The 23,803-nt window shown below is 41.2% G+C and overlaps 2 protein-coding genes across 3 annotated transcripts in view; one reads left to right on the top strand and one right to left on the bottom strand.

Moving 5' to 3' along the window:
- Positions 1-10,208, bottom strand: part of MRPL22 (mitochondrial ribosomal protein L22) — a 35,509-nt gene extending 25,301 nt beyond the window's left edge. The window contains exons 1-2 of one of the 2 annotated variants that reach the window (XM_007111843.4): positions 9,849-10,208; positions 9,732-9,774 (exon numbers count right to left, since the gene is read on the bottom strand). In XM_007111843.4, coding sequence (XP_007111905.1) covers positions 9,732-9,774; positions 9,849-9,876 — 71 coding nt within the window. In that variant the 5' untranslated portion in view covers positions 9,877-10,208. Of the gene's footprint in view, positions 1-7,613; positions 7,636-9,731; positions 9,775-9,848 lie in introns of those variants that run through there. The other variant, XM_028493398.2, reaches the window with a different exon arrangement.
- A 1,605-nt stretch (positions 10,209-11,813) lies between these two features.
- Positions 11,814-23,803, top strand: part of GEMIN5 (gem nuclear organelle associated protein 5) — a 54,722-nt gene continuing 42,732 nt past the window's right edge. Inside the window, exons 1-9 of the mRNA XM_028493459.2 lie at positions 11,814-12,070; positions 12,883-13,043; positions 13,766-13,947; positions 16,890-17,041; positions 17,248-17,367; positions 18,780-18,912; positions 19,968-20,133; positions 21,005-21,217; positions 22,210-22,295. Of these exons, the coding sequence (XP_028349260.1) occupies positions 11,905-12,070; positions 12,883-13,043; positions 13,766-13,947; positions 16,890-17,041; positions 17,248-17,367; positions 18,780-18,912; positions 19,968-20,133; positions 21,005-21,217; positions 22,210-22,295 (1,379 nt within the window). The 5' untranslated portion in view covers positions 11,814-11,904. The remainder of the gene's footprint in view (positions 12,071-12,882; positions 13,044-13,765; positions 13,948-16,889; positions 17,042-17,247; positions 17,368-18,779; positions 18,913-19,967; positions 20,134-21,004; positions 21,218-22,209; positions 22,296-23,803) is intronic.

Raw genomic sequence — 23,803 nt, 5'->3', positions numbered from 1 at the left:
TGCCACAACTAAGGAGCCAGCAAGTTGCTACTAAGGAGCCCACGAGCTGCTACTAAGGAGCCCGTGAGCTGCAACTAAGGAGCCCGCAAGCTGCAACTAAGGAGCCTGCCGGCCACAACTAAGAAGGTGAGCCACAACTAAGAAGCCCGCCTGCCGCAACTAAGACCCAGCGCAACTAAATTAATTAATTAATTAATTGTTGCTTTAAAAAAAAGAAGAAGAAGAAGAAGAGAACTTCCACACGCTCCCACCACCTAATCTATATACCCACCGGCATCCATAGCCATACACACTTACTATCTTCACTTGTTACTATGAATGCAAGTCTATGCCCTAATCAGGACCAATCTCATCCCTTGCTCCCTAGATCCCATTTCTTCCCATCTACTCAAGGGCATTGCTTCGGCAATTCTTTCTTCCCCCTTTAAATCATCAATTTTTCTTCTCTATTGGAACGCTACCATCAGCAAACAAATATACTCTAATACCTCCCAACTTAACAGTCTCCTGACCAACTCCCTCTATCTACTGCTGCAAAACTCCTTGATTGAGTTACCTAAACTCCCTGTATCTAATTCCAGCCCTCCCATTCATCTTTAACCCTCTCCCATCATTCCACCAAAACTGCTTTATCAGGGTCATCGAAGATATGTGTTGTAAAATCCAGTGGACAATTCTCAGTTCTCATCTGAGAATGATCTAAGTATCCCTGGTAAAGGGGCTCTCTGACTACCCAACAATTCCAGTGTTGGAGGGTGGTTCCTCATACCACCACTAAGCAACGCTCTGACACCACCTGGGTATCCTACATTAAATTCAATTCTGACACTCTCTACCTGGGGACAGCATCACATTAAGGGCTCTGTCCCACAAGACCACCCTCCACTTCAGATGCCAGTTACAAGCTCAGGTTGTTACCTGTGCTTCTGACCAACTGGCTATAAAATCAAGAGGTTCTCATGATGCCCTTCTTGGGTTTGATTAATTTCCTTCACCAGCTCACAAAATTCAGGAAATCCATTTACTCATTAGATTACTGATTTTTTATGAAAGACAGTAAAAGATATGAATCAAAAGCCAAGTGAGGAGATACATAGGGCAAAGTCCCAAACAAAGGAGCTTCTGTCTTCATGAAACTTGGGGCCCAGCACAGTGACACATAGAAGCATTCTGGTTCCCCATTCAGAAGCTCTCTGAACCCCCTCCTTTTGGCTTTTTATGGAGGCTGCATTACATAGGCAGGATTAACTAACTCATTGGCCTTTTGTAACTGATTCAACCTCCAGTCCTTCTCCTCTCCCTGGAAACCAGGAGGTGGTGGGACTAAAAGTTCCACCCCTCTGTTCATGGTTGGTTCCCCTAGCAACCAACCCCCATCCTTAGGTGCTTCCCCAAATTCACCTCATTAACATAAACCCAGTTGTGATGGAAAGGGGCCATGTCAGGAATAACAAGACACCCATTTCACTTTATGGCTCTGAAGCCATAAACTGAGGACAAGAGAGGAAATATGATGACACAAGAATCTCCCATAACCCTATGGCTCAGGAAATTCCAAGGGTTTTGGGAGCTGTGAGCCAGAACCATGGACAAAGACAAAATATACATGAGAAATATATTTTGGCCTACTTGTCATAAATCATAGTATCACATCTGGTCACCTGCTCTTCCTTGAGGCACTTTCTTTACTTGAGTTCCAGGACACAACACACTCTGGGTTTTCCTCTCACCTCTCGACACTTCTCTAGTCTCCTTTGTTTTGTCCTCCTCAACCTGATCTGTAAATGTTGGCTAACTCAGGTAGGAATCAATCCCTGGACTCTTGTGCTTTCTATCTACTCTCATAGCCAAGTCAACCAGACTCATGGCTTTAAATACTGTTCATACACCGATGACTCCCAAATCCGCAGGCCTTCTATGAACTCCAAACTCATATATCCAATTGCCTCCTCACATCTCTACCTGTATGCTTACCGGCTACCTCACACTTAACAAGTCCCAAACTGAGCTCCTGATGGTCTCCCAAACTTGCTCCTCTGGAAGTCTTCCTATCTCAGCAAATGGTAACTCCACGCTTCCATCTGCTCAGGTCGTAAACCCTGGTGTCACCCTTCTTTCCCACACCCCGCATCCAATTCATCAACAGGTCCTGTCAGCTGTTGTTAATGCATTGCCAGAATCCAACCATTCACCCACCTTCACATCCACCCTAATCCAAGCCACCATAATCTCAAACTTGAAATATCCAATGGTCTCTACTTCTATCCTTGCTCTTCATCCCCACTCTGGTGTGTTCTGAAGACAGAAGGAGCCACCACCCATAAACATAAGTCTGATCATATCACTCTTATACTGAAAACCCACCAATGGTTTCCCATCTCACTAAGAATAAAAACCAAAGTACTTACAATGATCCATATGGCGCTACATGATCTCCTATTCCTTCTTCTGACCTCATCTCCTACTACGATCTCCCCTCCTCACTCACTGCTTTTGACCATACTAGGTATGTTCCCTCCTCAGGGCCTTTGCACTTGTGTTCCATCTCTATAGAATGGTGTTCACCCAGATGTTGGCATGCCTTGACAGCCTGCTCCCTGGTTTCTTTCAGATCTTTATGCAAATGCTATCTTAATGAGGCCTTTCCTATCTAAAACTGCAACCTCCCTCTTGTATACACACACTTCCTATTCCCATTCTCTGCTCTCATTTTCTCCTAAGCAGTTGTCACTATCTAATATACTCTGTATTTTACTTATTATTTGCCTCCCTTGCTAGATTGTACACTCCATGAGAGCAGTGATTATGTTCTTTGTTCACTACAAAATTCCTAGTGCTAGAATAGCCTGACACACAGCAGGCACTACATACATATTTGTAGAATGAATTAGAGAATACAGGGGACAGCCAAGTAATATAAATAAGAGGGCTGGGTATAGGTACCTATGTAAAAATTTCACACTTGGTTGGAAAATGAGGAAAACTGAAGAATATACATCGCATCTAAAGAGTGGTACACTCTTCTGCTCTAGAAAATTGTTGCCATACTTTGCAATGCATAATAGAATCTAGAAACCTAGATTTTTATGAGAAAGCTACTACTTTTTAAACACTGATTGAAAAAGGTTTTAAACACAATATAACATACAGACAAAACATATCTGTAGGTTTGATTCATCAGACAGATCTCCAATCTGTCACCTCTCAGGGTAAGCTAGCACAGCCCCAAAGCGGCTATTTAAAATGTTTCATTCTTGTAAATTGATACAGCCACTATGGAGAACAGTATGGAGGTTCCTTAAAAAACTACAAATAGAACTACCATACAACCCCGCAATCCCACTACTGGGCATATTTTAAAGACAGTCACGGCATGGAAGCAACCTAAGTGTCCATCAACAGATGAATGGATAAAGAAGATGTGGCACATATATACAATGGAATATTACTCAGCCATAAAAAGAAATGAAACTGAGTTATTTGTAATGAGGTGGATAGACCTGGAGTCTGTCATACAGAGTGAAGTAAGTCAGAAGGAGAAAAACAAATACCGTATGCTAACACATATATATGTAATCTAAGAAAAAAAATGTCATGAAGAGATTAGTGGTAGGATGGGAATAAAACACAGACCTACTAGAGCATGGACTTGAGGACGTGGGGAGGGGGAAGGGTAAGCTGTGATGAAGTGAGAGAGTGGCAGGGACATATATGCACTACCAAATGTAAATTAGATAGCTAGTGGGAAGCTGCCGCATAGCACAGGGAGATCACCTCTGTGCTTTGTGACCATGAGAGGGGTGGGATAGGGAGGGTGGGAGGGAGGGAGACACAAGAGGGAAGAGATATGGGAACATATGTATATGTATAACTGAGTCACTTTGTTGTAAAGGAGAAACTAACACACTATTATAAAACAAGTTATACTCCAATAAAGATGTTAAAAAAAAAAAAATGTTTCATTCTTCCCTGCCCCCATGTTACTCTGCTTTTTCATGATATAGCACATATTTATTCATTTATTTTTATTTTTATTTATACTTATATACTTTGGGGAGTTTGGCCCACTATAGAGGGGATGAGAACAAATTTTAAAAGTCACAATTCTCAGCAGAACAATTTTTAAACAGAATCTGAGAATAAATCAGAAAGTTTATAAATATATTCTTGTTCAACTTCCTAGTTCACAGATCTAACACCTTCCCTCAGAAAAGCTAGTGGAAGCCTCTGGTGTCAATAATCATGTGACAATAAGGCATTAAACCTTTCAGATCACTACTGTATCATTCAGAGTAATAACAGTCATATTCTAGTGAGTAACTAACTGCATGGGTATATAGAGCTTCTAAAGCCCTCATTTTGTCCTAAGGAATACTTAAAAGAATTTGTATAATCAGCATAAACAATTCTATTACATAAAGCTGGAAATCTGTACTATACTTAATTTGCCATTAGGATTCCTTCTTGGCACTGGAGTGGAAAAACCTGAATCTCATTTTTGGCAATCTCTCAGACTACAACTTGCATCTGTTCAGGCTGATTGACTGATGGTTCAACTTACACTTACTGACCAAGTAATAAGAATAGGGTACTACAGGTACTATTCTAGGTGATGGGAATGCAAAGAGACATAAAACCTATTTCCAGCCCTCAAGTGATTTAAAATTCAGTTAGAAAGATAAAGGATTAACCATAATGTGCAACAGGCATTAAAATGTCAGAAGAAGTCACAGGAGGGCTGGGGTAATCAGGATGGCTTTAAGGAGTTGGGACTTGAGCTGAGTGTTGAATAAAGTATGGACTTCCACATTCAGAAACCTGGTAGGGGCTTCCCTGGTGGCGCAGTGGTTGAGAGTCCTCCTGCCGATGCAGGGGACACAGGTTCGTGCCCCGGTCCGGGAGGATCCCACGTGCCGCGGAGCGGCTGGGCCCGTGAGCCATGGCCACTGGGCCTGCGCGTCCGGGGCCTGTGCTCCGCAACGGGAGAGGCCGCAGCAGTGAGAGGCCCGCGTACCGCAAAAAAAAAAAAAAAAAAAAAAAACCTGGTAAAAGAGCACTGCAGGCTAAAGGCATAGCAAAAGTAAAGGTGTGATTTACAGGGCATCTTTCTGAAAAAAAAGACCTGAAGATGATACAACAGACCTCTTTTGAAAGAGAATATAGTGGGCTGAATGGTGGCCCCAAAGATATGTGCACATCCTTACTTCCAGAATCTGTGAATAATACATTCTATAGAAAAGAAGTAATTAAGTTAGGGATCTTGAGAGGAGGAGCTTATCCTGGATTATCCTGTTTGGCCCTAAATGTAATTCTGTTTTTATTAATGAGAAAGATGCAGAGAAAGTTTTGAAGCAGAAAAAAGGAGGGAAAGGTGAGGTGAAGACAGAGAGAAGCTGGAAGAGGCAAGGAACTGATTCTCCCCTATAGACTCCAGAGGGAGTACAGCCCGACTGACACCTTGATTTTGGATTTCTGGCCTCCAGAACTGAGGGAGAATAAATTTCATTTGTTTTAAGTCACCCAGTTTGGGGTAATTTCTTACAGCAGCCCTAAGAAACTAATACAGAAACCTTTCAGATCCATGAGATAGACTTGAAGGAGATACAAACTCTAATTGAAAGAAGAGTCTTGAGAGTGCTTTCAAAGGAATAAAGTGTCACATAAACAAGAGACTCACTAAACAAACATAAATATTATGGAATTGAAAATGTCCACCTATAAGGTCTCCTTGTTTTAGCGCATGGCCATTGTGGGGCTTATTGTCAAGCCTCAATAATGGTCAATTTTTCTTTTTTCAAAAGTAAATGTCAGGGAACTTGCCTGGTGGTGCAGTGGTTAAAAATTTGCCTGCCAATGCAGGGGACACAGGTTCGATCCCTGGTCCAGGAAGATCCCACAAGCCACAGAGCAACTAAGCCCGTGTGCCACAACTACTAAGGCCGTGCTCTAGAGCCCACGAGCCACAACTACTGAGCCCACACGCCACAACTGCTGAAGCCCGCACGCCTAGAGCCCGTACACCGCAACAGGAGAAACCATCGCAATGAGAAGCCTGCGCATCACAACAAAGAGTAGCCCCTGCTTGTCACAACTAGAGAAAGCCCGGGCACAGCAACGAAGACCCAGTGCAGCCAAAAATAAACTAAAAAAAAAAAAGTACATGTCAGGGAATTCCTTGGCGGTACAGTGCTTAGGACTCCACGCTTCCACTGCAGGGAGCACAGGTTCAGTTCCTGGTCGGGAAACTAAGATCCTGCAAGCCACACAGCGCAGCCCACCCCCCTCAAAAAAAAAAAGTAAATGTCAGCATACACCTGATTTCTATTTGAATCCTTTTAACTAAAACATTAAAATAAAAGATCATTAAATTATACCATTTTGATCACAGTTTGTGGTTCTTGGGGACTGTTGTCACTTTTAGGAAATACATCCTGAAGTGATTAGGAGTAAAGTACCATAACGTGTACCACTCGCTTGCAAATGATTCAGGGAAAAAAGCATGTATATTTATAGAATTATGTTTACAACTGATGAATCCAGCTGAAGGACACTGTAATCTTTCAACTTTCCTGTAGGACTGAAATTTTTCAAAATATATTGAGGAAAATATTTCACCCATTAACACAAGGGTCACTGCCTGACACATTTTCCAACATACTTTACACCACTAATCATTACTGTGTAGTTACGTTTATTATTGTGTATCATTATTGTCCTTTTGTTTAGTTATGATGTCCCAGTGCAAAGATTCCTATACTAAGGATTATGAAATTACAAGCCAAACTATGAATGCGATATGCATTTTTCTGGGAACATTTCTTGTGGCTTTCATCATACTCTCAAAGAGATCTGTGACTCAAATTTAAGAACCACTGTCCTAAAGGGCAAGGAATCACAAGCCCTCAGTTCATAGGGTAAGATTTATTTAAGAGAGGACCAATCAGCGGGGCTGTCAAATCTGCTGGCCATGGCAATCAGAACACTGAAAGCATGGATGCATAAAAACAAGAGATAATTACTACCCCTTACACTGGAAAAGTCTCTTAAGAGTGACTCAACTGAATAGGCTAATGTGTATTTCAGTTTCTTATCTTCCTGCTAATTGTTCTACAAAAGTAGGCCTGACAGATGAAATATGTAATCTCATCTAAGAGTGTTGAGTAACTACTGATTGGTTCCAGCATTAAATCTGATTCCTCTCAAACAACTTCACAGCAATATCATCCCCAGTCAAAACACCTCCACAATGCCAGGCGCTAAAACAGACATTTTACGTATTAGTCTCTTAGTTCTCACAACCACCCTTGAAGTTAAATATTATCCTCATTTTTTGATATGAGGAAACTGAGCCTCACAGAAGTTAAGCCAATGGCCCAAGACCACAATACTTGTCCCTGACAGAGACCTGAAATCCAGCTCTATCACCTGAAGCCCAGTATTTATTCAAATATATCACACTGTTCTCATCATTTATCCACCAAACTGCTGATTCATGACATTTCCAACTTGGTTTTTCTTGTGGAGAATTTTAACCTATGTACAGCTTAGTAACTAGTGCCTTCAAACTTTTAAACCACCAAAATATACCCTTCATTCTTTAAACTTAAACTCACCTCTTCCAGAAAGACTCCTCTGACAAACCCCTTCACGGCTCATCACTCAGTCCCTCCCATGATGTGATACAGCACTATTTTAAGCCAGAGAATTTTTTGTTTAGATCCTAGGTTTGCCATGTAACCTTCAGTAAGTCACAAAAATTCCCAAATGCATGCATCAGTAAAATGGGAGACTTGAAATTCAAAGGTTGGAAATTGTCAGTCTGCTACCAAATATAGCCTGCAGAAAAGTTTTATTTGGTCAGCAGCATTTTTTTAATCCAATTCAATGACTTTAGAGGAGGAATGAACTCTATGACTGCCACAGGCCCTACCACTCTCTTTTTACAAAGACCACTTCTCCTAGTTCACTCATTTCTATTACCTGTCTGGCAATTGGTATGTAATTAAGTTTCCAACCACTGAATTAGATCTCTCTAAAATTTTACACGGTCATCATAAGCATTAGTTATGCCTTTTCTACTTAGTTTTCATGTGGTCATTTCCCCACTAGAAAGTTGAGAATGGGGACTTGTAAAATTATATAACTTCTTGGAGGCACAGAGCCTCCAAGACTACCTAGCAAAATCCAACCCTCTTGTATTACACAGATGACAAGACTGAAGCCAAACTGCTTTAGTTACTTGCTCAGAGCTTCCCATATAAGTCAGTGGGGGACAATTTAAATCAACAAAAATCAACAAAATATTCACTTTGTGCAAGACCCTATACTGGAGCTACAAAAAGAAACAAGAAGTGTCCCTAACTGTCCAGCACACACAAGGTAGCAAAGGACACAGACACATATACATGAAGCCATAATTTAAGCAACACATACTAAAGGAAAGGAGAAATTGATTTCTTTCATTTTTAGTGAGATCATGAAGGGGAAACAGTTAAAAAGGGGTCTGAATAATGAGGACTGCTGTTACTGACAGAAAGTGAGGGAAAAGTATGAAAAACCAAGAAACAAGTAAAGGCACAGCATACTCAGAAAAAGTAAGTATATCAGCATGGCTGGGGGTAGAGTGACAGAAGATAATCTACGAAAGCAGTGAAGACAAATCCTAAGCGCCAGTACTTCCTACTTTCTTCTTTAGCCCACCTCTTCCTCCCTCGAGCCAAGAATCTAAGACAAAGCTAGATATAATGGGAACTCAATAGTAGTTTATAATGATAAAAACACTAATGGCAGCTAAGATTTAGGATGGGATTATTATACACCATGCACTGTACAAAACACTTCATAAGCATTATCTCATTTCATCCTGATTAAAAATCTATGAGGTAGTACTAATTTTCCTCTCATAACATAGAAGATAACTGAAGCTTGGAAAGAATAAGTAACTTTTCCAAAATCACAGTTAAAATGCGGACTCACACTCAACTTATCTGTCTCCAAAGTCTATGGACTAAACCAAAATTAATGTTAACAAATACATCGATCAGAAAATTTACAATCAGATTATCAACCTCCAAACAGCCACAGCTGTACTACAGAAGAACAATGAGAAGGGAGCAGAGAAAGCCTCTTGCCAGTACCGACTTCAGCTGCATTCCCTAACCTTAAAAGAACGCTTTGTCCTGAGGTCAAAGAATGCTCTAAAAATATAGTATAAAACTTCAAAATTCCTGTAACTGAGGGACCTTGGGCAACTTACTTTACTTTGCGGGCTTCAATTTCCTTGTCTGAAAAAATGGGTATAGCAGTACCTACACTACGTAGGATGCTGTGAGAAAGATATAAGGCGTACAAAGATTTTAACACAATGTCAGGCACGATGTAAACCGCACCTGTCTACAATACAGTCCCTGCCCATATAAGCAAATAATTACAGAGATAACTAGAAAAGTACGCTCCCAATTTGGGTGGGAGAATCTAACCATATCCAAAAAGATCAGAAAAGTGTTCAGAAAAGACATTTACAACGTCCCTTCAGTCATAGATAATACTGATACCCGCAGGGCTATGCAATACGGCGGTGAAAACACAGGGTGGTGGCAAAGCATTGACTCTGGCTGTCTCGTTTGCTAGCCTCAGAGACTAAAGCATAGCCTGGCACCTAGGCTCTAAGTAACTGAGACTAGTAAGACTGAGGCTTGGACCCTTCCCCAACTCCGAGGCGAAAGACTTACCCCAAGGCCAGCTTTCCCCTCAGATTCTGCATCCACAACGCACCTGCAACATCAACACACGCCGTCAATTCAGACTCCCACCTCACTCCCTTCCTCCACCCACCAAGAAACCCTTACCTAAACGGTCCAGTGTTGCCGCCGCCATCTTTCTCACGCCCTCTACGGAAGCCTCCGAGTTCAGAGGCCGTGTGGACAAAACGCATGCGCAATTCTCCGGATTTAACCCCCTCTTATCGCGAGACCGAGCGCAACTGACTCCCGAGGTGTTGTCGTGGAAACCGTGAACACGCGGCCGGCGCTTAAGGTGTGGTCAGACCAGCCTTGCTTGGGAATGAATTACTTAACAAAGGTCAAAGACTAGCGAGTTTCCGAAAATTCGTCGGGATCCAGAAAAACTGCGAAGCCTCACCTCACAAATGGTCTGAAAGGATTAGGAAAACAGAGACCGTGAACCAAGCCAACTAACCTGGGAGGGCTTCAGTTTTCTCAAAACAACTAAGTGTCCCTATGGCACAGGCTTGTGAAGATCACTAGAGGTTGTGTGAAAGCTCTTTTAAAAAACAAACATACAGGGCTTCCCTAGTGGCGCAGTGGTTGAGAGTCCGCCTGCCGATGCAGGGGATACGGGTTCGTGCCCTTGTCTGGGAGGATCCCACGTGCCGCGGAGCGGCTGGGCCCGTGAGCCATGGCCGCTGAGCCTGCGCGTCCGGAGCCTGTGCTCTGCAACGGGAGAGGCCACGGCAGGGAGAGGCCCGCGTACCGCAAAAAAAAAAAAAAAAAAAAAATACAAACTACTATGTATAAAATAAATAAGCTACAACGATATTTTGTACAACACAGGAAATATAGCCAATATTTCATAATAACTTTAAATGGAGTATAATCTTTAAATATTGTGACTCACTGTTATACACCTGAAACTAATATTGCAAATCAACTATACTTCAATAAATAAATAAAGATATGGGAACATATGTATATGTATAACTGATTCACTTTGTTGTAAAGCAGAAACTAACACACCATTGTAAATCAGTTATACTCCAATAAAGATGTTAAAAAATAAATAAATAAAAATAAAGAACAAACAGTTCAAATACAAAGTATGATGCTAATCTCCAGGTTGACCTCCAAGAAATGAGTTAATAATCAGCAGGCACTTGCTACCATATATGGCCAGCAGGCATTTCACTAAATCTCATGTATTCCTCACAGCAATCCAACTAGACCTGTATTATCAGGTCTTCAATTGAGAAAGATTTAGGATAGGTTAAAGTCTCTCAGATAATACCTGGCAAAAACAGTGGTCAATCTAGGGTTGGGTGCCTCCAAAGTTAGTGCTCCGACCCACATCCGAATAAGTAAATGTGTGTGTGTGTATATATATATACATATATATATATCTTTTCATTAGCATAGATTGCTCAGGTTTCGTTTGCTACATATGCAAGAGTTCCTGGTATCCAATGCAAACAAGCAATACAGGGTAGAAGAGTGTAAGCGCAGAAACTGAGCATTTTAGGACGTTTGAGTTGGAAGGAAACTCTGGTTCTTTTTCCTCCACAGCACTTAACACATACAGTCCCTTCATAGAGTTGGCACTTAATCAGATCAAAAGAGAGTCACTCTATTCTGCTGCTTCTTGAGTATCAAAAACCAGAGGCAGAATTTCCACCCAGTTGCAGAAACACTTGTTTTTGATTTCTGATTCGAACTTTTATCTTTTTGTTAATTGGCTTCTTGTAAATACGTTTAAAGCATCTCCAGAGCTACCAAGGCCCCCCGGCACATAGTTTTAAAAAAATATTTGATGGGATAGGGTTGAACAGGTCCAGAGAATAAACCAGCAGTGCGGGGAGGTGACTCCATCATTCTAACCTCTTAATTAACCTTCCTTGCTGTAGCAAGTGAGAATACCTAACCAGCAGCACCAGACCCTCCAGCCGTAGGCGGCATTGGTGGGGCAAAGAGCCGCCCGCGGGGCCCAGCCTTTCCCAGCCCCGAGGCCGCAGGAGCGGCGCGCGCAGTGAGACCTGGACCTCCGCGCGCGCCGTAGCGGCGGGCCCCAGGAGGCGGGCCTCTAAATTAACCCCGCCCCCTTCCCGTCTCCGGCGTAGGGCTCGGAAGTGTCTGTTTCAGAGCCTGCTTCCCTCATCCCCGGTTGCTCGTGATCATGGGACAGGAACCGCGCACGCTGCCGCCCTCCCCTAACTGGTACTGCTCCCGATGCAGCGATGCCGTGCCCGGGGGCCTCTTCGGCTTCGCGGCGCGGACCTCTGTCTTCCTTGTCCGCGTGGGCCCGGGAGCGGACGTGATGCCAGGGACGTCCCCATTTCGAGGTAATTCCCCACCTCTTGGCCCCAGCCTTCCTGCACTAATTGCGTTCCCTGGGGGCGCCGAGTGGGCGTGTCCAGCCACCCCCCTCTCTATAGATGGGGAAACTGAGACTCGGGCAGGGAGAAGGGTCCGCTCACAGTCATCTAAACTGAGTCGTGTCCCGGTCTCCAAGGTTGGCTGTACACCACGCTGTGGCTGAGTGGTCCCGCCTCCTGGCGCTCTCACGTGGATCCGCTGGCTTACTTTAGAGTTATCCATGTGTCTCGCCAGGCATTTATAACACGTAGCCCTTCCTCCCCAGCCCAGTGCGTGCGGGCCCCCTGAGAGCCTTCCTGGGGTTGGGTGCTACCTACAGCTCCAGGTCCTAAGAGAGATCCTGCAAATATATAATACTCATTTCTGTAAGATGAATGACTTGAGCCGGATGCTTTCAGGCTCCAAACTAGGTTTTGATTATGCCTTGGGATATGGCATGCCAGATATTTATTCTTTTCCAAATGACTTCTGGCCAGATCTGAATAGGAATCCGTTTTACATTCTTCACTTGAGCTGCTCCTCAGCCTAAGAACTAGGCACATCAAGTGATATGAATGGTATTTTACAGTTGAGAAGACTGAGACCCAAGAAGATAAAAAGACTTGTCTGAAGTCAGGTGGCAGAGCCAATACCAGCACTTGGGGTTTCTGATTGTGAGTCCCTGGAAATTTTTGTTATTCCAGGGGATAAGTGAGGCCCCAATCACCATCTAACAACAGAAGGATTCTGCCAGGAATCCTAGGTAGCAATTTAATCTGGAGTCTGGTTTTGCTTGAAGTCATAGGGGAGTTGGTGGGACACACCGAAAGGGTGTCTGGCTTCACGTTTTGTCATCACCCGGGTCAATACAACCTCTGCGCCACCAGCTCCGATGACGGGACTGTGAAAATCTGGGATGTAGAGACAAAAACAGTTGTGACGGAACATGCACTCCATCAGGTACCATGACTTGCTGGTTTCTCAGACCATTATTATTTATCTGTGCCAGAGTTCTCCTCCTTCAAGTATAGTTTTGCTAGCTCATCTGTGCAAGGTAACTTTTATAATTGTGTTTGTTCATTAGATTAGAAGCTCTATATTGTAAGTTACCTCAAAACTTTTTTGGAAGGAGATGCATATAAATCAGAGGTCAGCAAACTGCACTGCTGCCTGCTTTTGCGAATTCTTTCATTGGAATACAATCACAGTCATTCATTTAAGTACTGTCTACAATTTTAAGTACTGGCTGCTTGCACACTGCTGTGGCAGAGTTGAGTAGTTACAACGGAGACAGTATGGCCCACACAATCTGAAATATTTACTCTCTGGCACTTTACCATGAAAAAGACTCCTGATATAAACTGTAAGTGAATGAAACTTGTTTCCAAACTAGATGATTAATTGATACACCTGCCTAGAGAATGTAGGAAAGGACTCAGTTAATCTTAGTAAAAACTTTGCATTAATCTATCAAAGGAAGAAATTTTTTAAATGGCTCTTTGATCCCCAGTCGCCTAAATTCTCCTATCATTTGGTTATAATGTAGTCTTGCTCTACAAGTGGTCCTAACAGTATTTATTAAGTACCTATAATGTGCCTAGCATTATACAGGTTAAAAACGAAGTAAAAAAAATTCAGCATTGACAAATGAAAAGCAAAGATATCTTTGTTTTGTTTTAAAGCATACAATATCAGCACTGCATTGGTCTCCTCTAGTAAAGGATTTACTAGTATCTGGAGATGAAAAAGGAGTAGTTTTCTGTTACTGGCTTAACAGAAATGACAGCCAGCACCTCTTTATAGAACCCAGGACAATTTTCTGTCTTACTTGCTCGCCTCATCATGAAGATTTAGTAGCCATTGGGTAAGTACTGTGCCATCTGCATTGATGATCTATTTTTGTTTATGATCTTATTTTGCATTTTCTTTACCTTCTCCTGTCCCTTTATTCCTCAGAGGAAACCATTTACAGGTATTAACCACTCTCCCTTCACCCCTGGTATCATTTCTTCTTGTGACGTCTGGGTCCTCACTGTCTCTCCCATTCTATTTTTGTTTCCTTGGTTTCCATGACACTGTACTTTACTCATTCTTCATATCTGATTTCTTCAGTCAACCTCCAAATGTCAGAAATGTCCTCTTTCATCTTTTTTCCCTCCATACTTCCCCTTGGTTATAACATTTACACCCAAAGTGTCAAATGACTCAGCTCTGTCTCTGGTTCTCAGCTCTCCCACTCAATTGGGAAAGCGATCTGGCATTGGGATCTGGCTCCCCAGTGATCACCAAGGTTGTTTCACATGAGCTGCCTGAGAGCACAATCCCCTCTCCTTCACCACTCCATTTACTTCTCTCCCAAAGATGTTCATTCTCTCCAGTTTGAAGACTAGACATAAGCACAAGAATGTAGGAGGAGAAAGTTCAACTGGAGTGGATTCAAGAGACTGGGAGGTGAGGTAGATACACATGGAGACAACTTTTCCACAGTTTGTTGTGACAACGTGCATATAGACATGAAGCCAGAGGAGGTGTATGGGGGTCAAGGGAGTATTAAATGGAAGATAACAAAGGCATGTTTTTATGCTGATGCTGAGGCAGAAAAGGGGGTGCAAGTAGGTTCACAGATCTTGTTGGAAGAGGAGGGTGTTTCATTCTGATGGCTACTGATTTTCTTAGTGAGGCAGAAAGAGGCGGAGAAGAAGTCAAAGAGGTGGAGTCAAGTTCAGGGTGGGGAAGGAGCTGGATGCAGGAAGAGGGTATGAAAACAGTCATCTCAGAGAAGAGGAAAATGAACTTCCTGAGAGAAACTGCAGGTCCTGTGGTCCTGGTTGAGTGCCAAGCCAAGGATCGTGGTCATGAATTTTAAGTAAACTACTCAAACTGGTTGAGAAAGGAGATGGTTGGATTCGACCAGGTTTGGGGTTTTGTGGAGTAAATACCCCTGAGAGAAAGGGGGAACAGAGGAGATAAGGGTGTTTTTTAAGGAGTGAATATAATGATGGATCATGAAATCTGCACTCCATGGGGAGAAGGACAGGAAGACAGGTGTGGATGAGTTAACAGTGAAAATGGTAGGGGTCTGTGATCGGAGGTCTCCATTAAATGGGAGCATTGTCTTGGTGGGAGTACCAGAGAGGGAGCAGAAAGGGTGGTAGGCAGGGGCCAGAGAAGCGTGAATCAAACTGACCTTGAAAGATGAGCAGGAATTCACAAGAAGAGTCTTTCAGGCGGAAGACAATCAAACAGGATTGAATCAGAATTTGTTTTTAGAGGTTCTTCAAAACAGTCCCTGAAGTCTTGACAAATTGCAAAACAGATTGATCACATGACTATTAGGTTATATATCTTGATGGTTTTCAAAGTCTGTGTCTTCAAAGATTTGATATATTCTATGATTCCATGTTTTTTAAATAAAGCTGTAATGGGGAAAAAAATTTTTTAATAAAAGGAGAAAAATAAAGCTGTAATGGTATTTTTCCCTGTAGGACTGTCTAGTGTATAGGAAATGTAAACAGGTATGTCCACTTTGGAGAGCAATTTTGCACTTTCTAGTAAAGCAAAAAATGTGTATATCTTAACACCCTATTACTAGGCATCAAACCTGAAACTGGCTTAAGTGTGTATAAAATTATTAATAGCATTTTTTGTTTGTAATAGTAAAAAAAAAAATGGAAGCCCTTCAAAAGGCAAATGAGTAACTAAACTTGTGGTATATTCATATGGTGGAGTACTATGCAATAGTATAAACGACTGACCAGGAACTATGAGTTACACGTGTCAACATGAATGACTCACAAAAAGAATGAGTGAAAAAAGCAAGCTACAGAAAAAGAAACAACATGATACCATTTATATGAAGTTTCTAAATGTACAAAGTAATTCTGTATCTTATTTAGGAATGTATACAAAGAAAGGCTAGGACTAATGTAACACAAAATTTAGAAATAGCAGTTTACCTCTGGGGAAGAAAGGGAGAGAGGTTTGATTGGGGTGGGATGTACAGAAGACTTTAACTGTATAGGTAATATTTTTTTTCTTAAGCTAGAGAGTAGATATTTCTTGTGTCTGAAATACTTCATCATTAAAAAAAAAAAAACTATTACAATTTCTAAGTTTCTTCTGAATTCAAAAAATGACAGCCTTGGGCTTCCCTGGTGGCACAGTGGTTGAAAGTCCGCCTGCCGATGCAGGGGACACGGGTTCATGCCCCGGTCCGAGACGATCCCACATGCCGCAGAGCGGCTGGGCCCGTGAGCCATGGCCGCTGAGCATGCGCGTTCGGAGCCTATGCTCCGCAACGGGAGGGGCCAGAACAGTGAGAGGCCCGCGTACTGCAAAAAAAAAAAAAAAAGACAGCCTTGGAATATCCAGATCTAGAAGTTAGAATTCTGCAGCTTTTGTTGGAAAAGTAAGATCATTTGTAAAAGTAAGGCGATATGTTTAGTTTATTAGGACAAATTCATTTCCAATTAGGGAAATTGCTGGGACCCTGTCAGACCTAATCTTCTGTAAGTTCCCCTTGAGCACAGGCATGGTCCACTGTTTGAGCTTCGTGCCAGGCAATGTGTAGAGTATAACTTAATGCCAGGAGTTTGGCATGGGGGAGGGTTTTTTTAAAAACCGGAAAACATAAAATAAGTACTTTGGAATAAGGACAGAACAAGATTATTTCTTGCTCTTTTTCCTTCCCCCCACCCCAAATGCACTTAACTTTTAGAAATGCACAATAACTCCTAAGCCAAAATGTTTCCTAGAAAGACAGTCTGTCTTCCTTTTTCAGTAATATTTCTAACTCTTGTTTTTTAGCTACAAGGATGGCATAGTGGTTATAATTGACATCAGCAAGAAAGGAGAAGTTATACACAGGCTTCGAGGCCACGATGATGAGATCCACTCCATAGCCTGGTGCCCCCTGCCTGGTGAAGATTGTTTATTCATAAATCAAGAGGAAAATTCAGGTAGAGATGATTTAAGAGGGTTCAGTACTCTTTAGACCTAAAGAACAAAGTGGGTCGAATAGTATAATTTGAATTATGTTTAAAACTAGATTTTACAGATCAAATCTATGAAAACAGTAAGTTTCAGGAACGCTTGCAAACTAATTTTTCTTTGATAAGTGCATGTTTAATGCAAATTAAAAACAAAATTACCATCTCTACCCTAGAAGAACTTGAAATCCCCAATGGGAAAGTTGTAGCACAAACACCAGTTAAAAAAGGCTGCTACTTAGCCACTGGAAGCAAAGATCAGACCATTCGTATCTGGAGCTGCTCTACAGGCCGAGGTAAGACTGACATTTAACATTTCCTTTGTGAAATAACCTACTATCAATCCAGTAGAAGTAGAAGCTTATTACTTCTTGTTATCCTCAGTGTGTGTCATCTGTCAGAAAGCAGTTCTTTACTTTTCTATCCAGAAAGTTTTAGCCTGGGCTAGAACTCTCTGCACTCTGAACATCTGGCTTTGGTGTTGACAATGAGGTTTTCTATTGCATTCACAGAAAGATCACTGTTTGGCCTGGAGGGCAAGATGTTTGTTATGAGAATGGGAATATCTGAACTTGGCAAGGCCTGAATCAAAGGAATGGAAATGATCTCTAGAGCTAGAGCTTTTAATGCACAAATGCAGAATTAATAATGTATACCTAATATAGAAGTACCTGTTTAAATGTAAAAGCTCACTTTACCCAAATTACAGAGACCCTCAGTCATATAGCTTTCCCAAGCTTCTCTTCGAACAGAACTTTTACCTTAAGTTTATATTGAATAGATTGAGAGGAACTCCAGGCAGAATGAATTCTACCTTTACAGTAAAAATCTAGCTTTTCTCTTTATAGCAGTCTTCTTTCTCCAATTTATATAAAACCATGGAAGTCTTTTCATCTTTGTCCAAATGCATTAGTACACGTAAAGCCAAGTAGCACAGTGCTTGGCACATAGTTAGGGTTCAGTCAGTGGTAACTAGTAGTATAATTTTGGAAAGCAGAATTTTTTAAGGTTTATGGACTGCTTTTGGACACACTTTGGCTGATACTCCCTAGTGGGGACAACATCGGGCTAGGAATCCCTCCAAAAGGGTAATCTCTGAACTTACAGATGTCTAATACAATGGTATTCAATTCTGGTCACGCAGCAGAATCAGCTGGAGGTGCCTACACCCCACCTCGAATCTGCTGAATCAGAATCTCTAGGGGTAGAGCCCTGGCATGTGTATTTTTAGAAGCGCCAGTGGTAGTTCTCATACACAGTAGTGACTAAGAACATCTGGTCAGTAGCATGCAGGAGTGGAGAACTTACCACTGCAACTGCCAAATTTGTCTCCTTTGTTGGATTTCTTGCCAACTAGAAGATGGAGTCCTACTCTCTGTCCTTCCTACTCTCTGTCCTTCCAACTTTGAAGAATCTTCGGTTGTGTTACCACCTGGGTTCCCAATCCCAGTTGGAACCTCATTTTCCCAGACACACCATATTCTTAATGTTTAAGTTGCCGAGACAGCCTGTAAGAGCTTGTTTGACCAAAATTTGCTAGACTAGTATTAACCACTATATGCGTAAATTTCCATGAGAAAATGAGGTCTGAATTCTAAGCAACCAAACTAACCAACTTTTAAACATGAACTGTATTGTGAACTGCTGGTGGCTTCATGCATGTACTTTCATTGTCTTGACTGTCCATGGACCTTCTTTTAATCTGCAGGGGTGACGACTTTGAAATTGCCCTTTCTGAAGAGAAGAGGAGGAGGTATAGACCCAACTGTTAAAGAGCGCCTTTGGTTGACACTCCATTGGCCCAAGGGTCAGCCAACACAGCTGGTATCCAGCTGTTTTGGGTAAGTCTTTTTGGTCATGCTCTCTGACATATTTTGTTCTCCTCTCTAGCCTCAGGAATTCCTAGGCCTTTCTTTCTAGACACAGAAGATGGAGAAAGCAATGACTAAGGTTTATATTATAATGGGCCATTTGTAATGGAAAAATCATGGAACTAATACCTGTGCTGTCTAATAAGAGTTGTGAAAAGATCAAATAAGTATGGCCCGGTGGTTAAGTGTGGACTCTGAAGTCAGGCGGAACTGAATTTCAGAATCAGTCTGTTACTTACCGGTTGTTCATAAGCAAGACCCTTCACTTTTCTGAGCTTCAGTGACTTCACATGAAAAAAGGGGAGGATATAAGTTTTTCCTCTCTCTTAGGATGATTATGGCCATTCATTAAGCAAAATGTATTGAGCACCAGCTTCTAGTTGCTTGAGATGATAAGTGAATTTAACAGACAAGTTCCCTGCTTTTAAATGAGGTAATACAGGCAAAGCATATAGAAATACCCCAAAGTGTTAGTCACAGCCCAACTACCCCCACTGCTCCAAAAAAGACACACTATGTCTTAAAGCCTTTGTGGCTCTGCAAATTATGGTGGCATTTTATAATTAAAGCTGTTAGGAAAATCTGTTCAAAAGGTAGTCCAGTACATTTGTATGATTCAAAAAGAATGAAAGGATATAGTAGAGCTCCCCTTTTTTAAAACAGTATTTCGGCCACACCACACAGCTAGCGGGATCTCAGTTTCCCAACCAAGGACTGAACCTGGGCCGCCGCAGTGAAAGCACCAAGTCCTAACGACTAGACCACCAGGGAACTCCAAAGCTCCCTCTCCACCTCTGTCTTCACTACTCGGTTCCCCTCCCCATAGGCAGTGACTTTTTCTGTTTTTGTGTGTGTTTTCCCAGAGATATTTTGTGCCTATTTCAGAATATGTAATTTTTTTATCTCCTTAAAGGAACAATGAACAGAAATTATTTTGCGGCTGAGGGCCCACACTCTCTGGCCCAAAATCACTTGTTTTCAGATTGCTCATGAAAGAGAACTAAATCCTTGTTTTTCCTTCACAGAGGCGAACTGCTACTATGGGATCTCACTCAGTCTTGGAGACGGAAATATACCCTCTTTAGTGCTTCATCAGAAGGGCAGAATCATTCAAGAATTGTGTTTAATTTATGTCCTCTACAAACTGAAGATGACAAACAGCTGCTGCTTTCCACATCAATGGACAGAGATGTAAGAACAGCTTATTTTGCATTCAGCACTGTACAGCAGTGATTGAGGACTTGCATGGGATTAGAGGGCTTTTTCAAACCATACATCACTTCTCACACCTCACCTTGCCCCCGCGTTCCAATTTCAGAGTTACTGTTACTGATTGGCATTAAATACATTAGCAGCAGAAAAGTAGGGGAAAGCTGAGGAACCACCAAGATGCCTTTTTGTTAAAGCAGGTACAACAAGGAAGAGTAGATGTGTCCGTGGAAGGCTGTGCGAGATCATCAAGCCTTAGCTTTCAAATATCCTCGTCTATAGTTCAGGTAGCAGAGCCATCTCCACTTGGCACAGTCTCTGTAAGAGACAATTGGCTTTACTTGAGACACCTTTCTGTTTTACAATAAGCTAGGCTTGTTTGACAGACCGTTCTCTTCCAAGTCACTGTTAAACAAGTGACGATTAAAAACTCAGCACTCCTCTTCCACTGGCTATGATAAAATATTTTGCTTTTGAAGATAACGATTCTGATTCTTCCACTGTCCTGAGGCCACCTGTATCTTTTTTTTTTGAGTTTGCCAAATGAGAAAATTACCAATGCTGTAATACAGTGATACAGTAGAGTGGAAAGGCCGCTGAACTCTGGGAAATAGGAAGCCTGGGTTCTAGTTTATTGTGCTTTCAATTCACTTGGCATCTTAGGGAATAAATGTATTCTACGATCCCTCTGAGCTCTACAATTTATGACTGATTTTTTTTTTCTCTCATTCCTACTGGAATAGTTAAGTTACTTTATCCTGATGTACTCTGAGCCCATCCTATTTGAAGTGTTGATTGTTTTTCCTGTTTCTCTGACCTTCTTTATAAAGACCCTAACCCTTAATCTTTTCAGGTAAAATGTTGGGACATGGCCACCCTGGAGTGCTGCTGGACCCTGCCTTCCCTGGGTGGGTTTGCCTACAGTCTGGCTTTCTCTCCTGTAGACACAGGCTGTTTGGCGATAGGCGCTGGTGATGGCATGATCCGTATATGGAATACATTCTCCATAAAGAACAACTATGATGTGAAAATTTTTTGGCAGGGTGTCAAGTCCAAGGTTACAGCGGTAAGGAAGCTTTCTTTGAGCTTGCCACGAACTTTTTTCAAATAACGAATTCTCTTTTAGAGAATACCTATTCATATAAATGAACTCAATTGGGAATTCAGACTTCTTCAAGGGTATTTTCAGTGCAATTTGAAAGTGGAACAGCAGAACGACTCTCTCTGACCAAACCCATTACATACCTCCTAATTCAGAAATTTGGCTTTGTTTGTAAAATTAAGGTTTTGTTCAAGTCAGACTATTTTCTAATAGTAAGAAATTAGAAATAACCTGGATGTGCATTCATATGAGATACATTACATTATAACCACATGGGGAATGGTATTAAACTATTAAAAGTGATAATGTAGATCTTTCTTTGATGTGGGAAAATGTTAATGATTCATGAAAAATGCAAATTACAAAACATGGAATGCAGATTATAAAACGATATGTATAATTTTTTTGTTTTTCTTCAAAGTGATATCTTTGTTGTGGCTATTTAGTCTAAAAGCAATAAAGGTTTGTGGTTCAAAACGAAAACCACAGTACAGAAGTGTAGGAAGCAAAAAATGTTTCCCACCCCACCCTTGACTCCATTCTCCCCCTTCCATCATCCAGAGAACCTCTGTTGACAGTTTGTGATGTATCTTTCCAAGCTTTGTTAATGATGACTAGAATCATATTTTCTAAATTGTTCTGGAATCTTTTATTCCCCACTCAACAATGTATCATGCACATCATTTAAATGTTTGAATCTATTTTTGTTTTTTCAATTATATATAAAGTTCATCCACAAAAAATGTCTAGAAAGATAAAGAATTGGTAATGGGGTGTTTTGGATGGTGAGATTACAGGTGACTTTTACTTTAATACTTCTTTGTTTCTCTCTTTTAAATAATGAGAATTTGTTACTTTTAAAATTAGAAGACAGAACAAGAAAGTTTTCCAAATGAACACTTGAAGTAAAACCTAAGGATTCCCTTAACACTGCCCCTTTCCTCATTTTTTTGTAGCTGTGCTGGCACCCAACCAAGGAAGGCTGCTTAGCTTTTGGAACTGATGATGGAAAAGTGGGATTGTATGACACCTACTCCAACAAGTAAGAAATAGATGATTCCTATTTAGCCCATTGACCAAATTGTCAGTGAGTTAATTTTGAGTTCATAAACCTGGATGTATATCATAATAGGCCTGGGAAGCATCTTTAAGATTCTGACTCTGAGACTAGGCTTAGAACTCAGAATTTTATTTAAAAAATTTTTTTCAGGTGATGGTGGTTCAGCCCATCTGACCTGTGGGAACCACTAAAATAAACCATTTGCTTTTGTTTTCCCTCAACATTTTTTTACAAAATTTTCAGACATCAAAGAATGTTAAAAGCAGAGAACAAAGAACATCTCTGTACCTTCCATCTTGATTTACCAGTTGTTAACATTTTGCCATACTTGCTTTATTTGTCTACACTTAACAAAAATTAACAATAATCCATAATATGAGCTAATATCCAGTGCATATACAAATTTCCTCATTTGAGCCAAAAACGTTTTCCCTACTGGTTTTTTTTTTTCAAACTTTTTTCAGTCAGGGATCATACATTGTATTGTTATGTCTCTTTGGTCTCTTATTCTAGAATAATCCCCCACTTCTTTCCATAACATTGCCTTTTCAATTTGAAGATTCCAGATAAGTTGTTTTGTAGCATATTCTGCATTTTGGACTTTAATTCTTTGTGGTGACTTGTAACTCATTTCACTATTCCCTGTATTTCCTATATTCCTTGTATTCCCTGTATTTCCTATAAACTGTCTAGAGCTGCACTGTCCATTACAGTAGTCTTTAGTCACAGGTGGCTACTGAGATGTGCTGAGTGTAAAACATACTTGAGAGTTCAAAGGCTTAGTCCCCAGAAAAGAATGTAAAATGCCTCAGTAATTATTTATTTTCATTATATTTTAAAAGATAATACTTTTTATATACTGAGCTAAATAAAATACATTCTTAAAATTGAATTTCACTTGTTTCTTTTACTTCTGTTAACTTGGCTACTAGAAAGCTCTGAGTTGCAGATGTGGCTCACAGTATAAATCTACTGGGCACACCTATTCTAGATGCTTGATTAGATTCCAGACCTGCACTGTTCAGTTTGGTAGCCACTGGCCATGTGTGGCTATTTATAGTTAAAGTAATTAAAAATAAACAAAATTAGAAATTGAGTTCTTAGTTGCATGAGCCACACTTCCAGTGCTCAAGGGCCATATTTGGCTAAGGGCTACTTTCTTGGACAGCACTGTTCTAGGCCAGGGATTAGAGAATTATGGCCCATGAGTTAAGAATAGTTTTATCTTTTGAAATAAATGAAAAAAAAAAAAAGAATCAAGAATATTTCACAATGTATGAAAAGTAAATAAAATTCAGATTTCTCTGTTCATAAGTAAAGTTTTATCAGAGCCCAGCCACGCTTTTTTTTTTTTTTTTTTTTTTTTGGCTGCGGTGGGTCTTTGTTGCTGCGCATTGGCTTTCTCTAGTTGTGGCGAGCGGGGGCTACTCTTCGTTGTGGTGCGCAGGCTTCTCATTGTGGTGGCTTCTCTTGTTGCGGAGCACAGGCTC

This window comes from Physeter macrocephalus, chromosome 8 (genome assembly GCF_002837175.3).
Source record: "Physeter macrocephalus isolate SW-GA chromosome 8, ASM283717v5, whole genome shotgun sequence".
Classification (NCBI taxonomy): Eukaryota; Metazoa; Chordata; class Mammalia; order Artiodactyla; family Physeteridae; genus Physeter; species Physeter macrocephalus.
This window is presented reverse-complemented; position numbering and strand designations above follow the sequence as displayed.